Source organism: Lynx canadensis, chromosome A3 (genome assembly GCF_007474595.2).
Source record: "Lynx canadensis isolate LIC74 chromosome A3, mLynCan4.pri.v2, whole genome shotgun sequence".
NCBI lineage: Eukaryota > Metazoa > Chordata > Mammalia > Carnivora > Felidae > Lynx > Lynx canadensis.
Genome location: NC_044305.1, coordinates 73,097,203 through 73,113,031, shown reverse-complemented (window position 1 = coordinate 73,113,031; position 15,829 = coordinate 73,097,203). Strand labels below are relative to the sequence as shown.

At 43.0% G+C, this 15,829-nt stretch overlaps 2 protein-coding genes across 5 annotated transcripts in view; one reads left to right on the top strand and one right to left on the bottom strand.

Annotated features, from left to right (window-relative positions):
• RTN4 (reticulon 4) overlaps positions 1–6,354 on the top strand; it is a 74,027-nt gene extending 67,673 nt beyond the window's left edge. For all 4 annotated transcript variants that reach the window (XM_030310594.1, XM_030310595.1, XM_030310597.1 and 1 more), the window contains 4 exons: positions 3,860–3,929; positions 4,667–4,713; positions 4,922–4,980; positions 5,359–6,354. In XM_030310594.1, coding sequence (XP_030166454.1) covers positions 3,860–3,929; positions 4,667–4,713; positions 4,922–4,980; positions 5,359–5,401 — 219 coding nt within the window. In that variant the 3' untranslated portion in view covers positions 5,402–6,354. The remainder of the gene's footprint in view (positions 1–3,859; positions 3,930–4,666; positions 4,714–4,921; positions 4,981–5,358) is intronic.
• A 281-nt stretch (positions 6,355–6,635) lies between these two features.
• EML6 (EMAP like 6) overlaps positions 6,636–15,829 on the bottom strand; it is a 169,643-nt gene continuing 160,449 nt past the window's right edge. The window contains exons 36-41 of the mRNA XM_032592775.1: positions 14,496–14,668; positions 13,911–14,073; positions 12,204–12,307; positions 11,138–11,291; positions 10,635–10,735; positions 6,636–8,413 (exon numbers count right to left, since the gene is read on the bottom strand). Coding sequence (XP_032448666.1) covers positions 8,389–8,413; positions 10,635–10,735; positions 11,138–11,291; positions 12,204–12,307; positions 13,911–14,073; positions 14,496–14,668 — 720 coding nt within the window. The 3' untranslated portion in view covers positions 6,636–8,388. The remainder of the gene's footprint in view (positions 8,414–10,634; positions 10,736–11,137; positions 11,292–12,203; positions 12,308–13,910; positions 14,074–14,495; positions 14,669–15,829) is intronic.

The following is a 15,829-nucleotide window of genomic DNA, read 5'->3' as shown; positions in this document are numbered from 1 at the left end:
TGTACGTTATTAGTCTCTGAGAAGTCAGAAAGAGGCAGGATAATTTTATTAACCCACTGATATTTGTTAACTTTTAAATAAGATCCATGACTACAAGAAAACAAGTTTAAGGTAGTTGAACATATTTAGACCACCTAGTTAAGGTTTAATTCTGTGATTGCTCTTATGTGTGAGGGATCTTTGATCGGGTTCATTTTAAAACAGTGGTTCTCAGTCTGGGCTGCAGATTGGAACCACCTGGGAGCTATAAAATTTACTCGTTACTAGGAAGGGGGGTTGGGGAAAGGAAGGAATATTGGGAAATCTGTGGATATTGCCTGGAGAATCACAGTTTTTGAAAGTTGTGGCATTAAACTCTAAGCCCCAGGCTATTGTTTTCCCCCACTCCTTCCTCCCACTACCACCAGGCCTGTTGTAAAAGGAGGATATTTGACAGTCCCCACTGGGCTCAGCTTTGGAGTTTCATGAGTAAGGCTCCAAGTTTCATTAGTGGGATCCTGGCTTTTGAAACCTCAAATCTCAAGAAAAAAATCTAATAATTTTATTTACCAGATGCCATGTGTTTTAGGCAAAGGTTCTTATTTTTCTGTAACACAGCTTTGGGTGATAAAGCCTGGATTCAGTATGACAGTTCCGTGACTTTCAGTGAAAATATGTTAAAATTGTAAGAAAATTTCTAGCTATAGTTGTCCGACCATCAGGCATTCATAATGTTCCAGAATACAGTTCTTAAATCTGAAAGTGAGCCAAAAAAGGTCTGCACTCCAGAAATAGCTGACCCAGAAGAACTTTGAAATTTAGTTCTTGGGCTCTTATATAGTTATTAACATACACATTTTGACAGTTTCTGCTTTCTCTGGCTCACAGAAAAATTGGGAAATGGGCTAGGGAAAATGTAGGCAAAGTGATACCAATGAATAAGGCTGTAGATGTCAAAAAAAGGTCCAATCATTTTGAGTTTAAAAATGACAGCATGCACATTCGTGACAAATTTCCATTAATAATGGTTACTCTGCAGGCGGTTTTACTGTATGGCACAGCAGATAGATTCTGGAATCAGATAAACTTTAGATCACTGTGACCTCTGGTCTGGCAACTTGCTTAATTGCTCCTTGTCTTGGTTTGCTCTTTGGGGATAATAATAGCACTTAACTTTTGGCATTGTGATGAGATTAACTGACCTAATATATTTGCCAAAGGAAAAAAAAGTTAGTTGCTTTCATTATATAACAGTTCCAGTAATTGTGCAGTTGCTAGATGCATGTCCTTAACTACCATTCCTTTCTCTTCTGATGGTGTATTTTCTGGAAAACCTTACTTAACATTTTTGTTTGGAGCCCCTGAAATGTAAAATTTTTTGCAATATTTAAAAATTCTGTGATACATAAAAATGTGAATTTCTGGTTTCTCTCTCAAAATGGGAAATTTGGGCAACATTGGCCTGACATACTTGCACGGCAATATTCTGTGGAGCCAGGGTGTACATGCCTCCCCGAGAGGGAGAATGTGCATGTCTATCTGTCTGCCTCCGTCCTTAGTCATGCTTCTTCGTGCCTGTCGGTCACTTGTTCCACATTTAGTTCTCCCTCTGTTCTTTTCTTTGCCTTTGGGTAATGTGGCTTTTAGGAAGAGTGTCCTGCAAGAAGCAAGTCCAGTGACATTTGAGTCCCTTAGATAGCCTAGGTGTGAAGTCTTGGGCTTCTCTCCTTGCTGACCTGGGAGTGGAGCCTTGTGGGTGACTTAATGACCAAATTAGGACTTATTTTTAGCCTGTGTGTGTGTTAGTATCTGAATTCTGTCATGACAAAGGTGTCTTTACTGCTAAAGCAGTTTATTCTAAAATGTGGAAGGTTGATGCTTTTCCCTTTTAGACTTGTCGATAGTGATGGATGAAAACATGAAAATGTTCCTTAGCAAACTTGCTTAAATGCAGAAGTTAAAATTAGCTTCTGCAATAGGAGTCTGTAAAACTCTGAGACGGAAAAGCCTTGCTAACTGGAGTCATGCTGCAGACCTTTCTTACCTTGGCACTTGCTAAGACTGAGGTGGGGTGGGGAGGGGGGTGGTGGGAGAGGAGGAAGGTAGCACTTAATTTTTGATTTTCAGTTGGCAGGTATTAAGAATGCTTGGCATTTGGTCACTTGAACATTAAATTCAGTTGTAGAGGTAACCAGAGTGTTGCTATTTGTAGAACTCAAGTTGGTGGAGGAATCCAGATTGTATTCCTAACCTGTAGTAAATGTGAGCTTCAACACCTTAATTACTGCGTGGTACTCAGCTCTTAGTAGGCGATCGAATTTTGTTGAATGAATATCTGGAGGAAGACAGTTCAAGGGTCTGCAAACTACTGTCTGACCCATGGCGGGTTTTGATATAGCCTGAGAGCGAAGAATGGTTTATATGTTTTTTAAAGGATAGTATTCAAAAACTATTCAGAGACAACATTCCAAGAATATATGAAAGACCCCCCCCACCGCCACTATGGCCCATAAAAGCAAACATGGTTATTGTCTTACTATCTTACTTGAAAGGAAAGGTGTGCTGATCCCTCCTCTAGGAGATGGAGGGCTGTTGTCTGTCCCTGACTAATCACTGTAGACGGTGGCATCATATTGTGTTACCTGCTGACTAGGGCAGAGCTAATGCCAGACAGATGAAGGCTTTTAATAGAAAGCAAAGGTATTACTGATTAAGAATAATAAAATCCAGACTGACTTTGTGTTTTAAGTCTTCCAAGAACTGTTTCTATCATGTCATTGAGTCTGTACTATATGATGTCACCAAATTTTAGAATGGAAAGAAAACTCTGCAATCCTCTTGTCCAGCCTTTCATGAATAAAGTATGAAGAGGAAACAAAGGACTTCTCAAAATGAAATCTCTTTTTAGAAGAGCCTTTCCCAAACTGCTTTATTTGATGATTTAAAACACACACACACACACACACACACACACACACACACACACACCTAGATTTTAAGACCATGATTACTGAAGTAGGAGAGTTTAGTTAATTCACTGCAGTCCCCTACCCGTAAAGAGGACAGTGAAATCTGACTGCTAGCAAGGTATTAAAACTCTTTATTCTCTAGTTGTCTGTATCTGCTGTGGTAATAATAGCACCCACCTCATCAAGTTAAGAGGAATAAATGAGTTAATATTTGTAAAGCATTTAAAACTGTGCCTGGCACTAATATAGTAAGAACTATATTGGTGTTTGTTAAATAAAGAAAGCAATGACCAAAAGAATAATAATAGTTTTATTAATACATATACAAGTTTGAGACATCCTCATTCCCAGGGTTAACTGTGGCTATTAAAACATGTATCACTCGGCAGCCAGTGCTTCTGTTCCTTTATAAAATGCCGGAGCTGGTAATTTTGGTACCTGAAACCCATTCTCACTAATCATAAGTACTCCTGCCTCACTGTTACTTATTCAGATGTCTGAGATTTTAATGTCTGAATTATTCAGCTCATGTGGATCTGAAGTACTTTTTAGTGCTTTAAAATCAGGTTTAATAGCAAATTCTCATCCCTTTTCAGTCTTCCCATGTAAAAAGCTAAATGCTGTATTAAAGTTGAAGGAGGAAGGTATACCTTTGGCATGTTTTCTGATCTCAGAGAAAATTGAATCAACTACTTGGTAGTGTAGTCCAGACAAAATGAATCAAATCTATTTTAATTAGGATTCTGAAATTTTGAATTGAGACTGGTGACTTCAAGATGAAATCTCCATATGTACCAAAGCTCCAACGATTAGGCCTCTAGTAGGTTGGCCGTTAGATGGGATGCTTTTATTTGAAAGCTTCAACTTCATGTGAATTGTGGTTTTAATAGGCTAATGTTATTTTCTTACAGTTTGCAGTGTTGATGTGGGTATTTACCTATGTTGGTGCCTTGTTCAATGGTCTGACACTACTGATTTTGGGTAAGTCTATAAAACTATTTGAATGAAAAACTGTACAATAAAAGATGATTGTGTGTAGGAGCTTAAAAACATTTTAAAGGATTTTTTTGTAATGTTCGTTTATTTTGGGGAGAGAGTGAGTGAGAGTGGGGGAGGAGCAGAGAAAGGAAGACAGAATCTGAAGCAGGCTCCAGGCTCTGAGCTGTCAGCACAGAACTTAATGAGGGGCTCAAACTCAACAAGCTATGAGATCATGACCTGAGCCAAAGTCAGACACTCAACGGACTGAGCCATCCCGGCACCCCAAGAGACATTGTAGTGGAGAGAATTCTTATGTTGTGGGGAAGACAGGACATATATTTGAGGTTGTGATCTCTTCAGCTAAATTGCTGATACTGATACTGTGTATTGAATTGCTACTTTAGTTCCTGAAGAATGCTCCAGTTAATAGTGATAAACCAGATGGGGGCTGGCCTCATCTGATGGTGCAGGCATAAATCACACTAACCTGGGATGCCTGTATTTTATAAGGTCTGTGTGACGTGATTTTAAGCTAGGAGTGGTTCCTGCAGCATCCCTTGGTTAATTCACTCACTGCTCTGCAGTTGTTCCCCACCAGCAGGTGCCTCCAGGAGATCCTTGTGTATTTATTCATTCGTTAGGAACACTGCCTAGCTATCTTAAGAGTTTACCATTTTCCGTGTTTGTTCCCTAAACCCTCCCAGTCGATTTTAAAGGCTGTGTATTTCCTTTTTCAGCTCTGATTTCACTCTTCAGCGTTCCTGTTATTTATGAACGGCATCAGGTAATTTCTTAAGTATAGATTTCAGGATACAAGTCTCACTTTATTACTTCAAACAGATGTATTATTGTCAGTTTCCATAGCCTTATAAATAAGAAAAATGTGGTTTCTTAAGCCTTTATTAAGCCCTTAATTTGCCGGAACAGAGTAACGGTTAATAAGACTCTACCAACGTTAATTTTCTAGTAACTCCTTTATACCTCTCTTTCAGGCGCAGATAGATCATTATCTAGGACTTGCAAACAAGAATGTTAAAGATGCTATGGCTAAGTAAGTACTTAAAATCTGCAACTTTTGTTTTCTTTTTTACTAAGGACAAGGTGTACTGGACTTTGTATTTTCATCTTCTAGACATAATGGGTAGCAAATCTTAATCACACTTAAAAAGTGCGACAGTATTGCCACACGATTTTTCTCTACATTTGGAATCGTTGATTTCTGTTTGCTTTTTGTTGTATTTAAGGCTTTGTTTAAATCTAATTCATCAGGCAAAGTGGCATAATTACAGCTTGTAGTTTGACAGCCTTAAGATTCATTTCTTGTACAAGCTGAGCAATATACAAGTAGTTCTTGAAGGATAGCGTTTTAAAATACTTAAAATTTAAAAATATTTATATTGACCTTTTGTCCCAACCTTTCCATTTGTAGAATCCAAGCGAAAATCCCTGGATTGAAGCGCAAAGCTGAATGAAAAAGCCAGAAATCATTAACAATAGTTTATCTTTAAAAGGGGATATTCGTTTGATTACATGGGGGAGGGTCAGGGAAGAAGGAAACCTTGACATTGCAGTTTCACAGATCTTTATTTTTAGCAATGCGGTGTCTGAGGAAAATTACCTGTCTTGACTGCCATGTGTTCATCATCTTAAGTATTGTAAGCTGCTATGTATGGATTTAAACCGTAATCATACTTGTTTTTCCGATACGAGGCACTGGTGAATAGAAAAAGATCTGAGAAAGCTGTATATTACACTTTGTTGCAGGTAGTCTTGCTGTTTTTTGGGAATTGCAGAGAAAGTGAAGCTGAAAAAAATAATCCTTTTCACAGTTTGTGCACTGTGTATGGTCTGTGTAGATTGATGCAGATTTTCTGAAATGAAATGTTTAGACGAGATCATACCACTAAAGCAAGAGTGAAAAAGCTTGCCTTTCTGGTATGTTCTAGGTGTATTGTGAATCTTACTGTTATATTAATTGCCAATATAAGTAAATATAGATTATATATATATCTATATATAGTGTTTCACAAAGCTTAGACCTTTACCTTCCGGCTACCCCACAGTGCTTGATATTTCAGAGAGTCATTGGTTATACGTGTGTAGTTCCAAAGCACATAAGCTAGAAAAAGAAAATCTATTTCTAGGAGCACTACCATCTGTTTTCAACATGAAACGATGCCATGCACATAGAACTCCTCAGCATAAACTTCATTGCACAGACTTACTGTAGTTCATTTTGTCACAGACTCTGAATCTATGGACTGAATCTAATGCTTCCAAAAACGTTGTTTGCAAATATCAAACCTTGTTATGCAAAAAATTATAAAATGAAGATTTATACATTTGTGGTTTAAGCTGTACTGAATCTGTGGAATGCATTGTGAACTGTAAAAGCAAAGTATCAATAAAGCTTATAGACAAAATATGTTTGGTATTTTGGCTCCATGAAACTGCACCAGATTAAAAGTATACACACAGTAGACTTTGCTTCAACTAGTGAGCCGTGGCTTGTACTCTTAGAAAGCTTTCCAGTGCGTAGTGCAGCTGTGTTTACATAATCAAATTTATTTGACACATACAAAATGTTTTCAAATTATGTATTTTTTATACTTTGCTAATTGAAAATAAATTCATGCACCAATATTTTAACATATAGAACACAGTGCAGGATAAACATACATAAAATCATACCATATAAATGTTTACAAATAAGATTTAAGAAGTTTTCTTGACACAGACACTATTGCTCTTTAAATATAGTTGTACATATCCTCATTGATCAATTTATTTCCACGTGGTTATTTCAATACAAGATCTGATTATTATGAAAGGTCGGTGGTACAGTATAGGCAGACATGGTCATCACTCAGCATCGCCAGTTACATGGTTACAGAAAACAGAATCAGGACTGCACAGGGACTCTTAACTGGGGACCCGACAGCCTATCAGGGGATTAATGTAAGGCATTCATAACTTGGCATATAAAAATAGCTTCATGGGTGATCTAATCCATTTAGAATGCTGAAGCACTTCTGGGGTAAATGTTAGTAATCTGTTTAATTGAAAATGCTTCATTTCACTGTCGCTAAACTGACAACTGCAAATAGCCAGAAACTCAAGACCCAGAATTTTGGTTCACTGATGGGAAGGACTGATGGGCGCACGTGTGCTCAGAGTCCCCAGGCCCTCACCAGCCTTCCTCGCGGTGTGTGCTGTCAGCCCCTCCTGGAGTCAGTGGTGAGCCAAGTGTGAAGTAGGAGTGAGGCAGGTCAGGGATGTCGTCTGGTTAATACTGTCCAGGTCACATTGTGTCATCTAGCCAGCTCTGACGAACGCCAAGCTAGCCTGTTTTTGTTGAATAATCTTCCAAATATTGCTTGGGCTTAGGAATTTGTTCTGCTGAGATTTTTTCCTTTTTATCTGGACTTGACCTAGATCAGTTCACCTGAACAAATCCGTGGTGTCAAGTCAGCCCCACTGGGTGGTAGACCCAGTGCAGCCTTGGGTCCCCGCATTTATTAGGATTAAGAGTTCGTTAATCCTAGACCCACTTGAGCTTTTTTTTTTTTTTCTTTTTTTTCCTACTATTTTGTAGTAGAGGTTAATTTTACTTCTATTTTGGATTTTGTAGGTTTGGCACTAAACAGTGAAAACACATTTTTACCCCCTCCCTCCTGAATTTAAGTTTCTTTGCTGCTCACCTGCCACTACTTCTCAAGCAGGGAACTGATGTCATTTAGGAAGCCTCGACATAAACACATGACATGGGTGACAGACCAGGAATCTGTTAAGGGTCCTGTAGCCCTCCTCAGTTTTGAAGTTTTAGCACCATATGTAGAAAGGAGATAATTTGTGGGAGGGGAGACAGCAGCCCACACAACTGGAAACTTTCAAAGGCACTTAATGGATATAAAACTCTGCAAACGAAACGTTAAAAAATTAAGTTTCTCAACTTGTTTGTACATGGCTCATTTGGTTTTGAAAGCTAAATGTGGAGAACTGAGGCTATCAATATTTCTAGTGCTTTAGGCGCATCTAAATTAAGCTGTCTTGTTCAACTCAATTGTAAAAATGAACATTTTTAAAGTATATAGAAACATAATAGCAAAACATCTTTTGTAAAAGTTTTGATGCAAATTAAAAGCTACATATTGGTCAGGGTAACTGAGGCTTTAAATTTCGTTGGTGGGCTACATTAGCAGGATTTTTTTGTCATTGTGGTCAGTATAGTCTCAGGAACAGAGGAAAGCACTCTTAACATTTTAGAACTGACCTTCTTGGCATCACAGTTTTGGAGATTCCAGAGTCTGGGAGCAGTCACCCCACTTCACTAGCACTTGGAACTTGTGCGGCCCGCAGCGTAGGCCTTTCCCAGCAGCTGGTGGCAACGAGGGGCCTCGTCAGTGCCCCTGCAGTTGCTGGGTGGTAGCAGCAGCAGCAATAAAGAGGGTTCCGGCATTTACAGACATCGCCACACAAACACACTGAAAAGGCAGATCAGACCATCATCTTGCGTGGCTGGGCATCATAACTTTGTCAAGTGACAAAAAACAATCTTACCAAGTGCTCTCGAGTCCAGCTTAGCTGATATGTGTTGGACATTTCAACTTCTAAAGGCAAATCGGGGATCTTGTCACCAATTAAAGATTTATTGCTTGTTTTTGGGGGGCGCCTAGCTGGCTCAGTTGGTTAAGCATCTGACTTCGGCTCAGGTCATGATCTCACGGTTTGTGGGTTTGAGCCCCACGTCAGGCTCTGTGCTGACACCTCAGAGCCTGGAGCCTGCTTCAGATTCTGTGTCTCCCTCTGTCTCTTCCCCACTCGTGTGCGCTCTCTTTCTCTCTCTCTCTCTCTCTCACAGATAAATAAACATTAAAAAAAAAAAATAAAGATCTATTGCTTTTTTAAAAAGTTCTTGTTTTCTGTTTTGTTTGGTTCTCAGCAGCCTGAATGTGCTGAATGTAAGCACTTTTGGCAATTTGACTTCACACTATCTCTCTTGTTACTATTGAAAAGGTTTTATCAACTCCACTTGAGTAGGAGAACCCTTTCTAGTGTTCAACATAGAGCCAGGGATCAGAATAGGCTCCCAGGACTACAAAGGCCTAGGGGTCCTGCATTTTAAAGGTTACTTCTAAGCCTTTCATCGTAATCAAAAGTCACCTCGGATCTCAATTCACTTATTGCTGGCTTGTTCACAGTCTGGCGGGTGCTGCTTTCAATGGGTGTTTCCACTCCACAGGGAGCTGCTGGCAGTATTATCTCAAGGGCTCTAAGTGCCAGCCACTGTTGGCACAGCGGACTGGAGATGGTGCTCTCCCACGGGCTATCAGCGTCCTTGGGGGCCATTTTCTACACCATGCTTTTGGATAGGAAGTGGGTTGACATTCTCTACAGGTGCCTTTTCCACAACCTCTCTGAGACCACTAAAAATATCTGGGGGAACCTGGGCAGCTCAGTTAGTTAAGTGTCCGACTCTTGATTTTGGCTCAGGTCATGATCTTCCAGCTCATGGGTTTGAGCTCCACCTCGGGCTCTGCTCTGTACTGACAGTGTGGACGGAGTCTGCTTGGGATTCTGTCTTCTCTCTCTGCCCCTCCCAGGCTCTCTATCTTTCTAAATAAATAAATAAACTTTAAAAATACATATATATCGGGATTGCTACACTTCTTTATCCCCCCCAAGAGTTTTGCTTGGGCTGAACAGAAACCTATATTCATGTTGCAGTAAAGCCCTTCAACTACATTAGAGGTGGAGAATGAGAGATTCAGGAATGACTTTGTCCTGTTCCTCCACAATCCAAATAAGGAATGCACTTGGAGGGACAAGAGAAAGTGGCCTTTTTGGAAAGGCTGAAGAGGCTGATGTCATCTCTGGAGCAGACTGGTAAGGGTCCTTCCAAATCACTGGAAGGCCAGTCACACCTCGCACAGAACATGTGCCTGTTTAACACCAGCAGCAGTTAAGGTTAAAAGCAGCCCAGTCCAAATAGCTGGTTGAGGATCTCCTGCTACTAACTAGCACTGGGCCTAATGACTTGACTTCTCACCAGATCTCACGTAAAACTGGGTGACACCCTTATTGTTTCTCACGGTGACTGAGTCTTTTTTTTTTTTTAATAATTTTGAGAGCACCTGCGAGTGCTCCCCATCAGGGGTGGAATGGAGGGAGAGTCTTAAGCAGGCCCCATGCTCAGCATGGAGCCCAACATGGGGCTTGATCTCACAACTTGTGAGATCATGACCTGAGGTAGAATCAGTAGTTGGGACACCTAACCAATGCTTAACTGACTGAGTCACCCAGGCCCCCCTAATCACCCATCTTAAGAACCCTGGTGATCAGCTGGAAGTTATGAGTTAAAAGACCTATGGATCAAGGCCATTTTAACCTGATTATATGCAATGATGCCTTGGGTTGTCCTACTGAAATCAGCCACCTGGAGTCCCTTACTCATCTGTCCCTCCACCCAGCAATGTTCAGAGGAGGAATCCTGTCCTCCCCTTCTCACCAATCCCAGGGCAGCTCTACTGGGGACACGGGCCCTTCAAGACCTGGGTTCAGAGTCACCAGACCATACATGACAAGTCCTTGTTGTCACTATGATGTCAGCCCCTCCCTGTGTCCCATGGGACACCTGATGTGGGGACAGGAAGAGGGAGTAACAACCAGGCCCGGGGAACCAGAGCAGGTGAGTCATGTTCATACCTGCAGTCGTCTCCTCCAGTGCTGACCACATACTTGTCATCGTGAGAGAAACGGATGTTCGTCACGTGAGCTGAGTGGCCAAAGTAACGCTTATGTTTGGCCTGTGAGCAAAAGTGAATGGAGACCGCTGAGACCCTGCTCCTCCTGGAAACCACAGACTGCTTCCAGGACTCAAATCTCCCCGTCCCAGAATCCTCCACTCCTGGGATTCCCATTTCGTCTGCACATTTCTTTTAGCCAGCCTTTCACTGATGGGTTTTCCTGTCCCATTCTTGCCTGGGATGGCCAATTTGTATCCCTCCCAACCTCCCTTCTCCCAGCTTCCAGAACTTCCCCTCCAAAGGGAGATGCAAAAGTTAGGGGTCCCCAAATCTCCACAGGACTGGAACAAGATTCCTCTTGCTCTAGATTCTCGATGGCCATCTAGATATGGCCACTGCCTCCTGCAGACTACAGGAAAGAGCCTGGAGGCCGTGTAGGGAGTTCCTCTGAGGAAGACTCACAAATTTTTCTGTGCATGGAAAATCAAAGAGCTTCACCAGCCCAAAGTCATCTCCTGTGACAATGTTGAGGCCAGCATGGGTCACACACGCGCAGTTGACATCAGCCTTGTCCGCATTTCGTGGCCAGATGCCAATGACTTCATCCCCCAGAATGCTGTTTTGAGTAAGAAGAGGTGTCAGAAGGAGATGCATGAGAAGGCTTCCTGTGGTCAGGTGTCCCCTCCCAGGGATAAGGAGAAGAGAGGGCTATTTTGCATCATTGGCTATGATCATGTGTCTCTTCTGTCCCCTGCCCCCCTGTGCACTGACCTAGCTCTTACTGCTCTGCTCTGCCCCCCTCCTTTGCACCCCAAGAGAAAAGTTCCCTCCATTTTTTATTCACTCCCTCCGCCCTCTAGTCCTTTTGGATGTGTATATGCTTGAGCACCTTCAAGCTCACAGCTTGGTGGTGTCCTTTCCCTTGAACTGGCAACGCATTGCTCCTTATCCTGCTAAGTGGCAATGCCGGCCCTCCCACCCTCCCGTCCCTCCTGGCGACTGGAGGCCTCCACTGCAGTGCACCAGGGCTGAGCCAAAAGCTGGGAGGTAATTTCCCTTTGAACATGCTGGGTGAGTTTGCAGATGTAGGACCAAGGGATTACACAAAAGGGAGGGCTTTGCATTTCAAAAGCCCAGGTTCAAGAAGCCTCCTGCCCCCAGCCCCCAGTCCCCAAAGACAAGACAGCTCTATCTCTGAGCTTTTTTTTTTTTTTTTTTTTACATCTGGGCCACATACAAACTTGGAGGCTGAATCTGGCCTAAGAAACTTCCTTGTGATCTTTTCCTTAAGAAGTGTCTTCCTCCAGGAGGACCTGGGTGGCTCCGTCGGTTAAGCATCCGACTTTGGTTCAGGTCATGATCTCACAGTTCGTGAGTTTAAACCCCGTGTCGGGCTCCTGTACTGACAGCTCAGAGCCTGGAACCTGCTTCGCATTCTGTGTCTGTCTCTCTGCCCTCCCCTACTCGTGCTCTCTGTCAAAAATAAATAAACATTACAAAAAAAAAAAAAGTGTTTTCCTCCAGTCACCTTGTCCAGGAGGCCCAGGTGATCTTCTCAATGGCCACGGCTTCAGTGACCCGCTTCCCCAGGGGTACCTCATGCACCTGGCGCTTGTAGGCTCCTGTTGACACCTGCGAGGAGAAAGAGGCAACCATGTCCATCAGCTTTCTCTCCAGGCCAAAGGGCCCCCCTTTGGGTGTACTATTTCCCCAGAACACTGGCCAAGCCTCTGGATCCCTAGGACTCTTCAACAAACCCAAGTTCAGCTTGAGGCTGCAAAACCTGTGGTCAGCCTATAGCGAAATTCACATGAGCAGGACGGTTTTCCATTCATTTTCTGGCTCTTTTCCAAAATCCTAAGGCAGCAGTTCCCCAAATGTGGTTCCTGACCAGCAGCTTCAGCATCATCTGCAAAGTTGTTAGAAATCCATATTCCTGGGCCCCACCCCAGACCTACCAGATCAGACACTCTGAGGGTGGGACCCAGCAATCTGTGTTTTAACAAAGCCGCCGGGTGATCTGTGATCCTCACTTAAGTTTGGGAGTCCCTGTTCTTGGACAAACAGATCCTTTGGTACAGATGTAGGTGAGTTTTCTCACAGACGGCAACCGATGTACCTGAGTTTGGAACCATCTAGGACCTGACCTTTGCTTCTTTGGGAATGTTCTAGGGGGAGATAAGCATTTTCTAGAAAATCGCCAGCCCCATCTACTCCTGTGGGTGTCTCTAGCCTGGCCACCCTAGGTTTTCTTGCTTTTCATGGAAAGCTGAGATCTTTCCCACCTCAGGGCCTTCATACAGATGGCCCGGAACAATGTTCCCACCTCTCTTTGTTGGCTAACTCCTACACATCCCACCGGCCTCAGCTTAAATATCACTTGTGTGGAGAGGAAGTGAATCTAAATTCAGCGACTGTTAAATGCTCCCGCAGCACCCTGTACTTTTCCTTTGCAGCACATAATCACAATTTGTAATTATAGGTATATTTTGTGGTTATCTGTTCGATGCTCGTCTTCTCCCTTATAGGGAAGCTACAGGAGAGCAGTGACCAGGCCCATCCTGTCCATCCAAAAGCCTAGCACAGCGCCTGGTTCAGTAAATAATCAATGAATGGGTCCCCTCTCATTTCACAATGGGTTATCCACTCCAGGCCAGCTCACTAATGCACAATATTTGTTCAGAGTGCTGGACAAGACATTGTTCTCTTGTCAGCTGTAAGTCCCAATGGTGGGACCCCTCTCTATCCCTTCCAACCTGTCAGTTGGGACCCAGTGAGGAGCCCCCACTCCAGGCTTGGTGTCTGGCATCCAGACCCCAAGTGTGGACGGGCCACACACACCCCCCTCCCAGACTTGCAAGTGAAATGACTAAATATGAGAAGCCACGTGGGCTTAGGTGTAGCCCTGGAGAACCAGAGGTTAGGAAGCTTTCAAAGGGAGGAAGTAAAAGGAGGGTTAAAGTTATCAGGGCTTGAGCTGCCTGCGTCTCTTACTGAAGGACAACTCTACTTTAAAAATTCTATTTCTTCAACATTTTTAAGTTCTCTAGGCCCCTGCTTCTTCATTTATAAGGTAGGGGAAAAGTTGCAATACTGGAAACATTCCTATAAAGAGGAGATGGGTGCACAGCCTGGCGCAAAGCAAGCCCTCAATTAATATAAGCCACCGCTATTGCTGTTACGATAATGGTGATGATTCTTGGTTGCCCCAGATATTAGCAAAGCTGAGACATACCTGGATGTATCTGCCATCCGCAGAAAAATCCATCTGAATGACAAAGCTTGGAATATCTTTGCAGTAGCCAATGCGGTTCAGGCTTGTGCCCTGAGTGAGGTCATAGAAGTCAACTGTGTGTTCAGAAGAACCAACGGCTAAGAATCTGCTGTCTGGGCTGATTCTAGAAAAAGCAATCCAAGAGCATGGTCTGTAAGACAGGCTAGTCAGGTCTGCTCTGGAATGGGCCTCCCAAGCTCAAAGGCAATGAGATCTCACTTCATGACTCACACGTGGTTAGCATTCTAGGGAGTTCAGCAATTTCTCTGCATCCAATCCCATGGAAGTACGGGAGTGGATGCATGCAGCCTTATGCAGAATGGCGTCGTACACGCAGTTTTTAACCACACTCTTCGTGGAACTTAGCAAAGACATGTCTGGGAATTAATGTGTGAGGGAGTCTCCTTCCACGGCTGGATCGTTGAAAGGGACCCTCCCACAACTGAATTCTTCATTCCAGTCATGACCCTTCCAGAAAGGTAACCACAGAGAAGGAGAATGAAGGAGGTGCCCTTCTTTTCCCTGCCCAGACGACCTGCTATGTACCTGATATCTTGGATAGCAGACTTCCGGTCTCGTTTCTTCCCCCAGACTTTCAGGCTGTTCACCAACAAGATGACAAACTCTCCATTCTTCATGCCAATGGCCACCATCTCCCCATCAGGGCTGTAGGCTGCACATCTGGCCGCGTGGCCCAGGTTCACCTTGTTAAGCAGTTTCTACATAGATACAAAGTAGCATGACCTAAGCCCTAGGCCTTCTTGGCTGGTCTCCAAGGGAAATCCTGCACCCAGACCAGAGCAGTCAGGCCGTCTCTGCTGCCACTTTGGGCCTCCAAACGTCTTGCTTCTTATAGTAACTGTCCCTGAGGAACCAAGACGGGCAGTACGTTTTCATCAGAACAGCTTGGGCAGAGGTTGGTCAACTTTTTCTGTAAATGGTTTGGCAGTAAACATTGTAGGCTCTGTGGTCCATATGATCTCCCACAACCTAGACACTATGTAAACAGTGAGCATGCTTTTACTTTGTAGAAACAGGCGGCAGGCCCGACTGGATCCTCCAGTCTTAGACTGCTGACCTCTTGCTCAGAGAAAAGAGTTTAAGCTTTGGCACCTCTTGGTTCAAATCCTGAATCGTGTCTGTCACTACTGGCTGGGTGTGTTTGTGTCAGTTACTTCCCCATTTTCCCATTTGAACTTTTTGTTATTATTATTTATTTTTGAGAGCATGAAAGGGGGAGAGGGAGAGAGAGAGGGAGAGAGTGGGGAGAGAGAGGGAATCCCAAGCAGGCTCCGCACCATCAGTGTGGAGCCCGGTATGCAGACTGAACCCACGAACCGTGAGATCGTGACCTGAGCTGAAGTCAGACCCCAACCAGCTGAGCCACCCAGGCACCCCCCCCCCATTTTCCCACTTGAAAAGAAGTGATATCAATACCAGTCTTGCAAGGTTATTGTAAGCATTAATGATCGTGTATATGAAGCATCTGGTGTATAGCAGGTATTCAATAAATGATAGCCAGTGTTCATAATATACAAACAATTTTGAAAAGTAACTTGAGTAAAACAACTATACCGTGAGTCTGTTCTTTGATCCTCACACTAAAAATATGACTGAAATATTTACTGGCTATTTTGTAATGAACCCAACTATTTTAATGATTAGAACTTACTTTTTTTAAATATCAGATACGACATGGTAACAATTACCGCCCCGGGCCCAACCCCGACTATTTCCTGCTATTTTTTTACTCAAGATGAATTTTTTAAATTATTTTTTTTCCAAACTCCAAGAGGAACTTTATTGGGGATTTATTTTTTTGCTTGTTTGTTTATGTTTATTTATATTTGAGAGAGTAGAGAGAAAGAGAGAGAGAGCGC